We start from the raw sequence: 17,121 nt of genomic DNA, 5'->3' as shown, positions 1-17,121 counted from the left end.
AAGGGGGATGGAGTATAAAAGCAGAGAAGTCCTGTTACAGGGTATTGGGTAGGCCACACCTGGAGTACTGCATGCAGTTTTGGTCTCCGTATTTAAGGAAGAATATACTTGCATTGAAGGTAGGTTGGACCTATACTCATTGGAGTTCAGAAGAATGAGAGGTAATCTTATCTCAACATATAAGATAATAAGGGAGCTAGACAAGGTGGATGCAGAGAGGATATTTCCACTCAAAGGAGAAACTGAAACTAGGGGGTAGAGTCTCAGAATAAGAGGCTGCCCATTTAAAACTGAGATAACGAGGAATTTCTTCAGAGGGTTATAATACTATGGAACTCTCTGCCCCAGAGAGCTGTGGAGGCTGGGTCATTGAATATATTTAAAGCAGAGATGGACAAATCTTTCAGTGATAAGGGGGTCAAGGGTTATGGGGAGCGGGCAGGGAAGTGGAGCTGAGTCCATGATCTTATTAAATGGCGGAGCAGGTTCGAGGGGCCAGGTGCTCCTGCTCCTATTTCTTATGTAAGCGTAGTCCGACTAAAAGAACACTGAGCCAACGAAGGAGCTAGTAGGAGGGGAGACTAAAAGTTTGGTCAAAGAGGTGGGTTTTAGGGAGGGTCTAAAAGAAGCATTGGAGAGGGAGATGGAGAGACCGGTTTAGAGAGGGTATTCCAGAGTATGGGGCCTAGATGTCTGAAAGCATGGCCACCAATGGTGAGCCGAAGAGAGTGGAGGAATCATAAAGAGCTGATGTTTTGGGTTGGGGTTCTTTCTTGGTGCAGACTAGACTGGCTTTTCAGAAAATGCTGACCCCTGAATTGTAGCAATGATTCCATCTCATCTTCCATGCACACTGGAGCCAGGCGCGAGTGAAGTTACTGCCTTTAAGAGTGAGCAAAGTGCATCTCCGTGTTCAAATTAAACAAATTACTGCACTAGGTTTAAAATGCTATAATATTGTCTAACCAGAGGCTTGTATATTCAAAAAAAAAAGTTTATGCTTTGAATAGTGCTTTATCACATCTCTCAAAGTGCTTCTCATAGAATGAAAGGTTTCAAAGTGCTGTGACCAATATACCTGCAAGCATTGCGACTTACTTTGCATGCAACAAGATCCCACAAACCGACATAAGAAAGTGATTTGATGGCATTGGTTGTGGGAGTGTGCTGGGAGAACGGCATTATTTTTCAAATAGTGCTATGGGATCAGTGAGGTCCGATTGATAATGCCCACCTGCACCACTGGAACAGGCCTCGAATGGCCACTTGGTGAGGTTCAGTGGGGTGGTCGACAACTTGTGCAACCACCCCAGTAAGGAGTCGGCACTGGGAGGGAAGGGGAGAAATTTGGTGAAATGGCAAACAATGTACCAATAAACTGTGATGTTTGCACAGTTTGTCCTTTTTGTGTAGTATTGTTACTATTTGCATCGAGTGTATTTCTACTGGGTTTAAATGAGCAGGTTTTTCTTTCTAGGTTGCGTGTGGTTTAAATCACACTTTAGCTGTCTCTGCCGATGGGATGATGGTTTGGGCTTTTGGCGATGGAGATTATGGAAAGCTTGGTCTAGGCAACTCTACAGCCAAGTCCTCTCCACAGGTATGCACTACCAAACCCTTGGTCATTATGTTAACATGATTGACATGTCTTTCTGTCTCTCCCAACATTGCTTTATGACTAGCAAATACATCAAAAATATTTGAAGGTTACAGTCAAGTTGGGTAAACCCGCATAAGAAAATTATGTAGAGCATAATTTAGCTATCTTGTTGTCTTTGTCGTCGAACTACAGTACACGGACGACGCCTGCAGCTTCGCACATTCAGTGGCTGAACTCCAAGTCATCGTCAACACCTTCACCGAGGCGTATGAAAGCATGGGCCTTACACTAAACATCCGTAAAACAAAGGTCCTCCACCAACCTGACCCCACCACACAACACTGCCCCCCGGTCATCAAGATCCACGGTGCGGCCCTGGACAACGTGGATCACTTTCCATACCTCGGGAGCCTGTTATCAGCAGGGGCAGACATCGCCGACGAGGTTCAACACCGCCTCCGGTGCGCCAGCGCAGCCTTCGGCCGCCTGAGGAAGAGAGTGTTCGAAGATCAGGCCCACAAATCTGCCATCAAGCTCATGGTCTACAGGGCTGTAGTAATACCCGCCTTCCTGTATGGCTCAGAAATGTGGACCATGTACAGTAGACACCTCAAATCGCTGGAGAAATATCACCAATGATGCCTCCGCAAGATCCTGCAAATTCCCTGGGAGGACAGATGCACCAATGTCAGTGTTCTTGATTAGGCCAACATTCCCAGCATCGAAGCACTGACCACACTCGACCAACTCCGTTGGGCGGGCCACATTGTTCGCATGCCTGACACAAGACTCCCAAAGCAAGCGCTCTACTCGGAATTCCTACACAGCAAGCGAGCCTAAGGTGGGCAGAGGAAATGTTTCATGGACATCCTCAAAGCCTCCTTGATAAAATGCAACATCCCCACCGGCACCTGGGAGTTCCTAACCAAAGACTGCCCTAAGTGGAGGAAGAGCATCCGGGAGGGCGTTGAGCACCTCGAGTCTCGTCGCCGAGAGCATGCAGAAATCAAGCGCAGGCAGCGGAAGGAGCGTGCGGCAAACCTGTCCCACCCACCCTTTCCTTCAACCACTGTCTGCCCCACCTACGACAGAGACTAAATTCCCGGATTGGACTGTTCAGTCACCTGAGAACTCACTTTGGAGTGGAAGCAAGTCTGTCTTGATTTTGAGAGACTGCCTATGATGATGATGACATAGTTCTCTCTTGCTTTTGTCTAAAAGTTTTTAACTTCTTTTTCTGCAGAAAGTGGATGTTTTGTGTGGAATAGGAATTAAAAAGATTGCTTGTGGCACGCAGTTTTCTGTTGCCTTGACAAAAGACGGCCATGTGTACACCTTTGGCCAAGGTAAGAAAGTTACCAAGCTTTTAAAAATTATTTTCAGAACGGCACCAAGAAAATATTGTGATTCATCATAAATAGCTGTAGAAACTGAATTACTTTTCTAAATTTTACAACTGGAAATTGTTTAAGAAAAGTTTCTTGTGATTTAAAGCTAGTAGCTTTATTCAGTAATGAACAAGAAGGGGTGCACTCTGACCTGTCCTGGGCCGCTCTGGGGGTTGTCGGCGCTTCCTATAATGCGGCTGCTCCACTTTTGCAGTCCGATATTCTATCAGGCAATGTAAGGGGCACTATCTCTCTCTCCTGTGCCATTGTTTGCTTGCCTGTGCTTCGATCAGGAATTCACACCCTTACCGCACTCGTGTATAGGCAGTCCATTCCTCCTCATTCAATTTTATAAGGCCGAAATTCCTACTTTGGTTTTTTATTCACACTACTGAATTAGAATTACTGGATAATTTGAATGGGTTTTATTGAGCCCTAAGAATAACTTCAGATTATTGGGCGTAGCCTGTATTTTGCTGTAGGAAAACATTGTTACAACCTGGAATTCCCTAAAGAACAAACTTTCTTTCTTGGTTCATTGGATGTGGGTATCACTGGCAAGGCCAGCATTGCCCATCCCTTGAGAAGGTTTGAACCTTCGTTTACGAGTCAGCCACATTGCTGAGAGTCTGGAGTCACATATAGGCCAGACCGGGTAAGGATGGCAGATTCTACAATACATTAGTGAACCAGATGGGTTTTTACGACAATCCGGCAATATCATGGTCACCATCAATAATTATTAATACTAGTTTTTTTTATTAATACTAGTGGGATTTGAACTCTGGTCTCTGGATTGTTAGTCCAGTAACATGGTGCAGAAGGGAGGGATTCAAATTCCTGGGACATTGGAACCGGTTCTGGGGGAGGTGGGACCAGTACAAACTGGACGGTCTGCACCTGCGCAGGACCGGAACCAATGTCCTAGGGGGAGTGTTTGCTAGTGCTGTTGGGGAGGAGTTAAACTAATATGGCAGGGGGATGGGAACCAATGCAGGGAGACAGAGGGAGACAAAAGGGAGGCAGAGGCAGGAGACGGAGGGGAGATGGCGGGGGAGGGCGGAGAGGCCCGGGGCGGGGAACAGGAAGGGCCACTGTGCGGCAGAATTCAAAAAGGACAAAGGGTGTTAAAAAAACAAGCCTGAAGGCTTTGTGTCTTAATGCAAGGAGTATCCGCAATAAGGTGGATGAATTAACTGTGCAAATAGATGTTAACAAATATGATGTGATTGGGATTACGGAGACGTGGCTCCAGGATGATCAGGGCTGGGAACTCAACATCCAGGGGTATTCAACATTCAGGAAGGATAGAATAAAAGGAAAAGGAGGTGGGGTAGCATTGCTGGTTAAAGAGGAGATTAATGCAATAGTTAGGAAAGACATTAGCTTGGATGATGTGGAATCTATATGGGTGGAGCTGCAGAATACCAAAGGGCAAAAAATGTTAGTGGGAGTTGTGTACAGACCTCCAAACAGTAGTAGTGATGTTGGGGAGGGCATCAAACAGGAAATTAGGGGTGCATGCAATAAAGGTGCAGCAGTTATAATGGGTGGCTTTAATATGCACATAGATTGGGCTAGCCAAACTGGAAGCAATACGGTGGAGAAGGATTTCCTGGAGTGCATAAGGGATGGTTTTCTAGACTAATATGTCGAGGAACCAACTAGGGGGGAGGCCATCTTAGACTGGGTGTTGTGTAATGAGAGAGGACTAATTAGCAATCTCATTGTGCGAGGCCCCTTGGGGAAGAGTGACCATAATATGTGGAATTCTGCATTAGGATGGAGAATGATACAGTTAATTCAGAGACCATGGTTCAGAACTTAAAGAAGGGTAACTTTGAAGGTATGAGGCGTGAATTGGCTAGGATAGATTGGCGAATGATACTTAAGGGGTTGACTGTGGATGGGCAATGGCAGACATTTAGAGACCGTATGGATGAATTACAACAATTGTACATTCCTGTCTGGCGTAAAAATAAAAAAGGGAAGGTGGCTCAACCGTGGCTATCTAGGGAAATCAGGGATAGTATTAAAGCCAAGGAAGTGGCATACAAATTGGCCAGAAATAGCAGCGAACCTGGGGACTGGGAGAAATTTAGAACTCAGCAGAGGAGGACAAAGGGTTTGATTAGGGCAAGGAAAATGGAGTACGAGAAGAAGCTTGCAGGGAACATTAAGGCGGATTGCAAAAGTTTCTATAGGTATGTAAAGAGAAAAAGGTTAGTAAAGACAAACATAGGTCCCCTGCAGTCAGAATCAGGGGAAGTCATAACGGGGAACAAATAAATGGCAGACCAATTGAACAAGTACTTTGGTTCAGTATTCACTAAGGGGGACACAAACAACCTTCCGGATATAAAAGGGGTCAGAGGGTCTAGTAGGGAGGAGGAACTGAGGGAAATCTTTATTAGTCGGGAAATTGTGTTGGGGAAATTGATGGGATTGAAGGCCGATAAGTCCCCAGGGCCTGATGGACTGCATCCCATATTTAAGGAGGTGGCCTTGGAAATAGCGGATGCATTGACAGTCATTTTCCAACATTCCATTGACTCTGGATCCGTTCCTATCGAGTGGAGGGTAGCCACTTTTTAAAAAAGGAGGGAGAGAGAAAACGGAATTATAGACCGGTCAGCCTGACCTCAGTAGTGGGTAAAATGATGGAATCAATTATTAAGGATGTCATAGCAGCGCATTTGGAAAATGGTGACATGATAGGTCCAAGTCAGCATGGATTTGTGAAAGGGAGATCATGCTTGACAAATCTTCTGGAATTTTTTGAGGATGTTTCCAGTAAAGTGGACAAAGGAGAACCAGTTGATGTGGTATATTTGGACTTTCAGAAGGCTTTCGACAAGGTTCCACACAAGAGATTAATGTGCAAAGTTAAAGCACATGGGATTGGGGGTAGTGTGCTGACGTGGATTGAGAACTGGTTGTCAGACAGGAAGCAAAGAGTAGGAGTAAATGGGTACTTTTCAGAATGGCAGGCAGTGACTAGTGGGGTACTGCAAGGTGCTGGGGCCCCAGCTGTTTACATTGTACATTAATGATTTAGACGAGGGGATTAAATGTAGTATCTCCAAATTTGCGGATAACACTAAGTTGGGTGGCAGTGTGAGCTGCGAGGAGGATGCTATGAGGCTGCAGAGTGACTTGGATAGGTTAGGTGAGTGGGCAAATGCATGGCAGATGAAGTATAATGTGGATAAATGTGAGGTTATCCACTTTGGTGGTAAAAACAGAGAGACAGACTATTATCTGAATGGTGACAGATTAGGAAAAGGGAAGGTGCAACGAGACCTGGGTGTCATGGTACATCGGTCATTGAAGGTTGGCATGCAGGTACAGCAGGCGGTTAAGAAAGCAAATGGCATGTTGGCCTTCATAGCGAGGGGATTTGAGTACAGGGGCAGGGAGGTGTTGCTACAGTTGTACAGGGCCTTGGTAAGGCCACACCTGGAGTATTGTGTACAATTTTGGTCTCCTAACTTGAGGAAGGACATTCTTGCTATTGAGGGAGTGCAGCAAAGATTCACCAGACTGATTCCCGGGATGGTGGGACTGACCTATCAAGAAAGACTGGATCAACTGGGCTTGTATTCACGAGTTCAGAAGAATGAGAGGGGACCTCATAGAAACGTTTAAAATTCTGACGGGTTTAGTCAGGTTAGATGCAGGAAGAATGTTCCCAATGTTGGGGAAGTCCAGAACCAGGGGTCACAGTCTAAGGATAAGGGGTAAGCCATTTAGGACCGAGATGAGGAGAGACTTCTTCACCCAGAGAGTGGTGAACCTGTGGAATTTTCTGCCACAGAAAGTGGTTGGGGCCAATTCACTAAATATATTCAAAAGGGAGTTGGATGAAGTCCTTACTACTCGGGGGATCAAGGGGTATGGCGAGAAAGCAGGAAGGGGGTACTGAAGTTTCATGTTCAGCCATGAACTCATTGAATGGCGGTGCAGGCTAGAAGGGCTGAATGGCCTGCTCCTGCACCTATTTTCTATGTTTCTAGCAGGGGGATGGGAACCTATGAAGGGAGACAGAGGGAAGTAGAATGGGGACAGAAGCAAAAGATAGAAAGAAGAAAAGTAAAAGTGGAGGGCTGGGAGACCTATGGCAAAAAACAAAAAGGGCCACATTACAGCAAAATTCTAAAAGGGCAAATTGTGTTAGAAAAACAAGCCTGAAGGCTCTGTGCCTCAATGTGAGGAGTATTTGGAATAAGATGGGCGAATTAACTGCGCAGATAGCAGTTAACGGTTATGATGTAATTGGCATCACGGAGACATGGCTCCAGGGTGACCAAGGCTGGGAACTCAACATCCAGGGGTATTCAACATTTAGGAAGGATAGACAGAAAGGAAAAGGAGGCGGGGTGGCATTGGTGGTTAAAGAGGAAATTAATGCAATAGTAAGGAAGGACATTAGCCTGGATGATGTGGAATTGGTATGGGGGGAGCTACTGGAATACCAAAGGGCAGAAAACACTAGTGGGAGTTGTGTACAGACCACCAAACCATAGTAGTGAGGTTGGGGACAGCATCAAACGAGAAATAAGGGATGTGTGCAATAAAGGTAAAGCCGTTATCATGGGTGACTTTAATCTACATATTAATTGGGCTAACCAAACTGGTAGCAATGCGGTGGAGGAGGATTTCCTGGAGTGTATTAGGGATGGTTTTCTAGACCGATATGTTGAGGAACCAACTGAGAGCTGGCCATCCTAGACTGGGTGATGTGTAATGAGAAAGGACTAATTAGCAATCTTGTGTGAGGCCCCTTGGGGAAGAGTGATTATAATATGGTAGAATTCTTTATTAAGATGGAGAGTGACACAGTTAATTCAGAATCTAGGGTCCTGAACTTAAGGAAAGGTAACTTTGACGGTATGAGCCATGAATTTGCTAGAATAGACTGGCATGTGATACTTAAAGGGTTGACGGTGGATAGGCAATGGCAAACATTTAAAGATCACATAAATGAACTTCAGCAATTGTACATCCCTGTCTGGAGTAAAAATAAAACTGGCAAGGTGGCTAACAAGGGAAATTAAGGATAATGTTAAATCCAAGGAAGAGGCGTATAAATTGGCCAGAAAATGCAGCAAACCTGAGGACTGGGGAAATTTAGAATTCAGCAGAGGAGGACAAAGGGTTTAATTAGGAGGGGGAAAATAGAGTATGAGAAGAAGCTTGCCGGGAACATAAAAACTGACTGCAAAAGCTTCCATAGATATGTGAAGAGAAAAAGATTAGCGAAGACAAACTTAGGTCCCTTGCATTCGGATTCAGGTGAATTTATAATGGGGAACAAAGAAATGGCAGACCAGCTGAACAAATACTTTGGTTCTGTCTTCATGAAGGAAGACACAAATAACCTTCCAGAAGTACTAGGGGACCGAGTGAGAAGGAGAACTGAAGGATATCCTTATTAGGCAGGAAATTGTGTTGGGATTGAAGTCCGATAAATCCCCGGGGCCTGATGGTCTGCATCCCAGAGTACTTAAGGAAGTGACCGTAGAAATAGTGGATGCATTGGTGATCACTTTCCAACAGTCTGTCGACTGTGGATCAGTTCCTATGGACTGGAGAGTAGCTAATGTAACACCACTTTTTAAAAAGGGAGGGAGAAAGAAAGCGGGTAATTATAGACCGGTTAGCCTGACATCAGTAGTGGGAAAAATGTTGGAATCAGTTATTAAAGATGAAATAGCAGCGCATTTGGAAAGCAGTGACAGGATCGGTCCAAGTCAGCATGGATTTATGAAAGGGAAATCATGCTTGACAAATCTGGAATTTTTTGAGGTTGTAACTAGTAGAGTGGACAAAGGAGAACCAGTGGATGTGGTGTATTTGGACTTTCAAAAGGCTTTTGACAAGGTCCCACACAAGAGATTGGTGTGCAAAATCAAAGCACATGGTATTAGGGGTAATGTACTGACATGGATAGAGAACTGGTTGGCAGACAGGAAGCAAAGAGTCGGGATAAAAAGGTCCTTTTCAGAATGGCAGGCAGTGACTAGTCGAGTGCCGCAGGGCTCAGTGCTGGGACCCCAGCTCTTTACAATATACATTTACGATTTGGATGAAGGAATTGAGTGTAATATATCCAAGTTTGCAGATGACACTAAACTGGGTGACGGTGTGAGCTAAGAGGCTGTAGGGTGACTTGGACAGGTTAGGTGAGTGGGCAAATGCATGGCAGATGCAGTATAATGTGGATAAATGTGAGGTTATCCACTTTGGGGGCAAAGACACGAAGGCAGAATATTATCTGAATGGTGGCAGATTAGGAAAAGGGGAAATGCAACGAGACCTGGGTGTCATGGCACATCAGTCATTGAAAGTTGGCATGCAGGAAGACAAATGGTATGTTGGCCTTCATAGCTAGGGGATTTGAGTATAGGAGCAGGGAGGTCTTACTGCAGTTGTACAGCGCCTTGGTGAGGCCGCACCTAGAATATTGTGTTCAGCTTTGGTCTAATCTGAGGAAGGACGTTCTTGCTATTGAGGGAGTGCAGCGAAGGTTCACCAGACTGATTCCCGGGATGGCTGGTCTGACATATGAGGAGAGACTGGATCACCTGGGCCTTTATACACTGGAGTTTAGAAGGATGAGAGGGGATCTCATAGAAACATGTAAGATTCTGACGGGACTGGACAGGTTAGATGCGGGAAGAATGTTCCCGATGATGGGGAAGTCCAGAACCAGGGGACACAGTCTTAGGATAAGGGGTAGGCCATTTAGGACTGAGATGAGGAGAAACTTCTTCACTCAGAGAGTTGTTAACCTGTGGAATTCCCTGCCGCAGAGAGTTGTTGATCCCAGTTCATTGGATATATTCAAGAGGGAGTTAGATATGACCCTTATGGCTAAAGGGATCAAGGGGTATGGAGAGAAAGCAGGAAAGGGGTACTGAGGGAATGATCAGCCATGATCTTCAATAATGGTGCAGGCTCGAAGGACCGAACGGCCCACTCCTGCACCTATTTTCTATGTTTCTATAACCACTATGGTACCATTCCCGAGGTACTTGGGAATTGTAGGTGGAGAGGCTGGAATTTTAGAGGCATGGCAGGGAAGGAAAATCTCTGCATTGGGATTGAATAGGAGATGTATCTGGTCCAGGTTAGTGATGGGGGTTGGGGTGGGGTTGGAATCCAGGTTAGTGATGGGGTGTGGGGGGTTAAGGGGAGGGGGTGGGTTGATTTATGAAATGCCTTATTTGCAGAATTGGAATGGTTGAAGTGATGTAAATTGAAAGAAGGAGTGCGAAGGAGATCAGCAGGCTCTGGCACACTTCACTCACAGTGACCGTGAGGAAATGACTTAACAGATTGCAGCTCCGTAGAATCCAGGTCAACAGCAAGCCAGTCGCATATCTGTGCCATCTGCTGCAAGGAGCTCTTTACCATAAGATCACTTTCCCCCTCAACGTTTTCACTGCCATCTTTTGCCAGACATACTGCATTGCTACCCTCTGGTGATAGTACTCTGAAACGCCAAACAGGCCGCCCCGTGCTGTACCTCACCAAACAGGCCGCCCCGTGCTGTACCTCACCAGTCATGAATGCTGTACATTCCTGCTCTTCACCATGCTCTTTCCTGCCTCTACATTTATTATGCTAGCCACTGGGATTTTATCAGCAACTTCTTTTGCCCAAATGTAATCTCGGAAAGCTGAAATATCCTTTTTTAAATAGTTAGTAATATTTCCTATCCAATTCTTCCCACCTGCCTCCCCCTACTTGCCTTGGAGCTTTAAATTTTTTAAGTTTCTATGCTTTAATATATCTCTATATGGGATTTTATAGGCATTGCAGTCAGTTTAAAATTGGTTATCCTGAGCACAGCCAGACCGGATAGAATATTCAATATTCTGAAACCAAGACACCCACCATCAGCGGCTCAGAACTATGGAAATAGTGATTTTGAATTCCCTTTCTTCTGATTGCATTCATTTCAAAGCAAGTTGAGAGAAGATTTCAGTTTACCCAGGCATTAGAAGTGGTTTAACATGCATCACTGAACTATTAATCACCAACACAATACAACTTAAACTAATCAAGATAGTCCTAACTTCTACCAGCGACAGAATGTATTAAACACACAGATTCCATTGTTGTTCCGATGGAATTTGCTGTTCATTGCTTGTTTCGGTAAATAGTTTCTGTCCATTATTGAACTCCTTTGCCACCACTCTGCCCATTGACCTAACCCTGGATCTCTCGGAATTATTGCACGTGGGTTTGCATCATTAGCCACTGCACCCAATGTGGTGACATCCGCCACCTTGAATAATATTCCATCCTTTACATCAATTTTCTATTTGATAAATAGTGGCCCCCAACACCACCAGTAATAATGTGGTGGGTAATCCATTCTCAAAAGTTTTAGAAAGTCCTGCAAAGAAATTGAATCAAACGGAGTCAACGGATACCTGTGTCTGTCGAAGCATTTCATGAACTTGTAAGTGGATGACTTTCTTCGACTGACTGCATCAACTCGCTGTTGTTGTTTCAGTAAATGGCTGTACCTGTTTGATGAGCCTTGCCAGCTCAATATATCGAGCATGGGATTCTTAAAATCATACAATCATAGAAATACATGCCCCAGAAATGGCCACTTGGTTCATTGTGTCTGTGCCAGCCAGAAAAAACTATCTCGCCTAATCCCACTTTCCAGCTCTCTGTCCGTAGCCCTGTAGATTATGGCACTTCAGGTGCACATCCAAGTACTTTTTAAATGTGGTGAGGGCTTCTGCCTCTAGCACCCTTTCAGGCAGTGAGTTCCAGACCACCTCCTGGGTGGAATAAAGTTCTCAACTCTCCTCTAATCCTTCCACCAAATACTTTCAATCTATGCCCCCAGCTTATTGACCTCTATGCGGAGTGTGGAATTCGCTGCCTCAGAGAGCTGTGGAAGCTAGGACATTGAATAAATTTAAGACCGAAATAGACAGTTTCTGAAATGATAAGGGGATAAGGGGTTATGGGGAGCGGGCAGGGAAGTGGAGCTGAGTCCATGATCAGATCAGCCATGATCTTATTGAATGGCGGAGCAGGCTCGAGGGGCCGTATGGTCTACTCCTGCTCCTATTTCTTATGTTCTTATGTTGTAAGGGAAATAGGTCCTTCCTATCCAATCTGTCTAGGCCCTCATAATTTTATACACCTCAGTATAGAAGGTCTCCCCTCAGTCTCCTCTGTTCCAAAGTAAACAACCCCAGCCTGTCCAATCTTTCCTCATAGTTAAAATTCTCCAGTCCAGGCAACATTCTCGTAAATCTCCTCTGCACCCTTTCCAGTGCAATCACATCTTTCCTGTAATGTGATGACCAGAACTGTAATGTGGCCCAACCATCTGCTGTTATATTCTGTGCCTCGGCTAATAAAGGCAAGTATTCCATAATTCGTCTCAGGGATCTATGCACTCCAAGGACCCACTGTTCCTCTACACTTCTCAGTGTCCGACCATTTATTATGTATTCCCTTGCCTTGTTCACCCTCCCCAAATTCATTACCTCATACTTCTCCGGATTGAATTCCATTTGCCATTTTTCTGCCTAACTGTAAACCGTTCATATCTTCCTGCAATCTTTAGCTATCTTCCTCACTATCAACCGCACGGCCAATTTTTGTGTCATCGTGAACTCAAGGTTTCATTTTATGTGCTGTTTTCAGGGGAGATCCTTGGCTCTTAGTTCCCTAGTATAGAATTTAAGGAGTTTCTGCTCTACAGGACATTGTCTAAAAACATGATTTAGGTAAGGGTATGAAGATATATGAATCAAATGTGGGTAAATGGAGTTGAGGTACACACCAGCCATGATGTATTTTAATGGTGGAACAGGCTTAAGAGGCTGAATGGCCAACTCCTTTTCCTATGGTAGTGTAGTCTGTTATATAAATGATATGGCTGATATTCATTATCATCCGAAGTTACACGGGTGCCTAGTAGAAGTCCTGCCTGCAATCCAGAGACAATAAGCAGGTCTATCCACCCACGGTATGGTACACTATCACCGATTATCTGCACATAAGGTAAGTTCATAGGAAGCGTTGGTTTACATCTGGGAGCTGGCATTTGTGTTGTCCACAAGAAAACTATCTGGTGAATCCTAGATTGTAACACTTTGCCTATATGCACATTAGGGGTGGGAGAATACTACACACACTCGGGTGGCTTTATAAGGGACTAAACATGTAAAGGGGCAGTGTTTTCTGAATGAATGATCGTCCTCCACCAAATCTCGATGAGTTGTCATTTATATTTGGAGATGGAAATAATGTGAAGTTGTCTTCCTGATATGCTCGGTATGCCCCGTTCAGAATCTGATGCACCTTTCTTCTGTGCTGCCGTCCAGACCGCTTGATTGGCTTGCCCGAGGGCCGTGCCCGCAATCATAACAGGCCTCAGCTAGTCCCTGCTCTGAATGGAGTCTTTATTGAGGATATAGTTGTGGGTGCTGAGCACACACTGGGCCTTTCATCACCTGGAGATGTTTTTGGATGGGGCAGCAATTCAGAAGGACAGGTAAGAAATCTTGGACGGTATAGACTCTCTAATCATCCATAATGTAGGTGATTTGATGCAGACTGTGAGCGCAGAACTCGAGGGCACAGGTTCAAAATCAACTCTCCTCCAGCAAGACTTTGTTTAGAGTGGTGGAAATGTGAAACAAATTCCCACTGAAAGCAGTTGATGCTATGTCAATATAAATTCCTGGAATAAAAGTCAAAGTGGGACTGATAGTGGAGGTTGTAACAAACTGTGTCCTGGGATGACCAAGTACACCATATGGTGCAATGGTTTCTGAGCTGCTATAGTTTGGTGCAGATGGCCAAATTTCCTCTGGAGGTTGGCGTAACTACTTTTGGAGATTTGACACCACGTGTGCAGAATGTTCCCCTAGCAGATTAAATAAGAGAACGAGATGATGCATGGAGGCCAAAAATCTGCAGCTGTTAGCCTTCACCCGCTGCAAACCAGGACACTAGTGTCGGAGGGAAGTGGTTGGGAGAGGAGGACACCCATTCCAGGATTTTCATCGTCTGCAGCCTCGGAATCTGCGGGCAGGCTGGGATACCCCGTGAAGACAGACCCGTTGACTGGTGCAATCAGGGCCCCCCTTGCATACCTCCACTTGCAAAAGAATTTTGGCCAATTTTAAAGGAGGCTGATATGAATGCTTAAATCTTGTTTTTGTGGAGACCCTTGGCAATCCCTAGCCCTCCCCACTCTCCCACCCTAACTGGACACCTCCACTGGGATTCCCAGTCTTCCTGTGACTGGTCTGCAATACACCCCTCGTGGCGTGAACAACCATCATAAGTATTATAATGTGGTCACGTCCTTCTGGCCTCGCATACTCTGACAGAGTCCACACCAGAAGTCACCAGCGGGCACGTCCCGCACTTACTCCTTTTAACATTTATCAGTGCAGGGACTGTACATGGGAAACGGTTATGTGGATTTTGTTGCCCAATAGATTTTGAATTAGTTTTAAAGAGTTAATATGTGTCACCATGCCAACACTGGACCATCTAAAAGCAGAAGCAGTTTTCGTATCTGGGATTATTTCTGTAATTAGTTTGTTTTTGTCTCGAATACCTCTTTCTAGAAATACTTGGTTTATTATCTCAGAAATGCTCTCTCAGTATAGAAATATTTGAGTATGGAGCAGTACATTCAGCAGAAAGTGTGCACAGTAAGGTTTTGTTGCAGTGCCTTGTCTCTGGTCTTCCATTTCTGTTCTTCTTACCCTACTTTAGCTGGGACTGGGCCATACCAATCATGTAAGGGAGCCAACTCTAGTCACAGCACTCCAGGGAAAGAGCATTCGGCAGATTTCAGCAGGTCGCTGCCACAGTGTAGCATGGACGGCCCCTCCAGTGCCACCAAGAGCACCAGGTGAGCTTCATCTTGCTGTAACTAGTGAAGGGTTTCAGTGACTAAGGCAGACTTTACTAGATTCAATTCTTAATAACTTGTACATTCACTTGTTTTAAGTACAATTTTTTATACAAGATTGAACTTAACAGATTTTTTACTTTTATACTATAAAAACTATAGTACACAAACTGTCTAGGATAGAGTTGAAGAAATATTCCTTGTTAAACCAAGGTTCATTTAAATGAACCACTTTCACCCAGTTGAATGTATCAATAGTAGTTAAAATCATTTGTGTTTGCTAAGGTAGATAAGTTAATACTGTACATGAACAACTGCTGATCTGATATAATCGTGGTGTCTGTCAAAAGTGACACATCTTTGAGGTATTCTGGATCGGTACCATCTACAAAAATAAAAGAAAGACTTGCATTTATATAGCGCCTTTCATGACCACCAGACGTCTCAAAGCGCTTTACAGCCAATTAAATACTTTTGGTGTGTGATCAATGTTGTAATGTGGGAAACTGCAACAACTCGCCAAGGCTACTTCGACAGCACCTCCCAAACTCACGACCTCTACCCCCTAGAAGGACAAGGGCAGCAGGCGCATGGGAACACCACCACTTGCAAGTTTCCCTCCATCCTGACTTGGAAATATATCGGCCGTTCCTTCATCGTTGCTGGGTCAAAATGCTGGAACTCCCTCCCTAACAGCACTGTGGGAGCACCTTCACCACACGGACTGCAGCGGTTCAAGAAGGCGGCTCACCACCACCTTCTCAAGGGGCAATTAGGGATGGGCAATAAATGGCGGCCTTACCAGCGACGCTCACATCCTGAGAACTAATTTTTTAAAAGCTGATAGCTTAACCAGGCAATGGAAGGGTTGACTTGTTACTGTGTCAAGAGCCATATATATGCTTCCCTCAGCTTTCCCTGGATGATTGGATGTCAGGAGTAGATTTCTCACTCTCCATCGGTAGTGCAGTGGGTGTATTACTGGACGAGTAACGCAGAAGTTGCAAGTTCAAATCTCACCGTTAGGAAATTGAATCCAATAAATCTGGTAACTTGTGTCACTATAAATAATGACCTTGAAACCTGCCAAATTATCATAAAACCACTATCCACCATCGCACACACCAAAAAAACTCCAATGTTGCTGGTTCCACATCATCACAGGAACACCATCGCCATGAGGACTGCATCAGTTCCAGGAGAAGGCCCGACAACACCTTCTGAGAAACTGGAGATGACCAATAAATGGGACCTTGCTAATATCACCCACATCCTGTGAACAATTAAAAAAATCCAATGTTGGGGTTCTGGTAAAGTTACACCCACAATATAACCTTTTATAGACTTGCTGAACATTTTGTTTTTGTTTACTATGATTTGCACTGCTGAATAATTAGCTTCCAGAAAGGGTCAGTCTGTGAAGCAGGAATGTTTCCCTCTCCTTGGGAACGAGCAGTCTACTCCAGCACTTCAAAGTGAGTTATCCAAACAAAATTGGGTAGCTTGCTTTGATGTGAACAGTTTTAGAGCCTGGGGTGTGTGGTGATAAATGAAGCCTCTGCTAAACGTGCCCTAGAAATGGGATCACTGTCCATCTGAAATGAGTTTTGTTGTCTGCCTAATGTGACCATGTTCTCCTCCTCTCGGTAGGTGTATCTGTGCCTCTGCAGCTAGGTTTGCCAGACTCAATTCCACCCCAGTACAGCTCACTGAAGGAAACAAGTATTGAGACAATCCGGGCCAGGCTACGATTGCTGTACCACTTCTCGGACCTCATGTACTCGTCATGGAGGCTACTAAACCTTAGTCCAAACAATCAGGTAAGCAGTGCCTGCAATAACTAAATTGGAAAACTTAACACTTCATGATAGACTTTCAGTAAATACTTTACAGATTAAAAAAAACAATGAATGAATATTTGGAATTGTAATTACAGAACAGTACATCTCACTATAATGCTGGAACATGGGGAATAGTCCAGGGGCAGCTACGGCCTTTGCTAGCACCAAGAGTTTACACTCTGCCAATGGTGCGTTCCATAGGAAAGACGATGGTCCAAGGCAAAAATTATGGCCCCCAGATCACTGTGAAAAGGATCTCTACCAGGTGTGTGTTACAGTTACTTGTCTTTATTGTACATTATTTGTGCAAAAATATGTGTTTCTGCAATTGGAAAGCTCCAGTTTCTCTCGACCAGTTTTTTGTTGTTGAAAATG

The 17,121-nt window shown here is 44.7% G+C and overlaps 1 protein-coding gene across 7 annotated transcripts in view; it reads left to right on the top strand.

Annotated features, from left to right (window-relative positions):
• herc1 (HECT and RLD domain containing E3 ubiquitin protein ligase family member 1) overlaps nucleotides 1-17,121 on the top strand; it is a 284,132-nt gene that overhangs the window by 247,468 nt on the left and 19,543 nt on the right. For all 7 annotated transcript variants that reach the window (XM_070865234.1, XM_070865229.1, XM_070865230.1 and 4 more), the window contains 6 exons: nucleotides 1,478-1,600; nucleotides 2,844-2,946; nucleotides 13,359-13,528; nucleotides 14,767-14,905; nucleotides 16,556-16,725; nucleotides 16,842-17,011. In XM_070865234.1, the coding sequence (XP_070721335.1) occupies nucleotides 1,478-1,600; nucleotides 2,844-2,946; nucleotides 13,359-13,528; nucleotides 14,767-14,905; nucleotides 16,556-16,725; nucleotides 16,842-17,011 (875 nt within the window). The remainder of the gene's footprint in view (nucleotides 1-1,477; nucleotides 1,601-2,843; nucleotides 2,947-13,358; nucleotides 13,529-14,766; nucleotides 14,906-16,555; nucleotides 16,726-16,841; nucleotides 17,012-17,121) is intronic.

This window comes from Pristiophorus japonicus, chromosome 21 (assembly GCF_044704955.1).
Source record: "Pristiophorus japonicus isolate sPriJap1 chromosome 21, sPriJap1.hap1, whole genome shotgun sequence".
NCBI lineage: Eukaryota > Metazoa > Chordata > Chondrichthyes > Pristiophoridae > Pristiophorus > Pristiophorus japonicus.
This window is presented reverse-complemented; position numbering and strand designations above follow the sequence as displayed.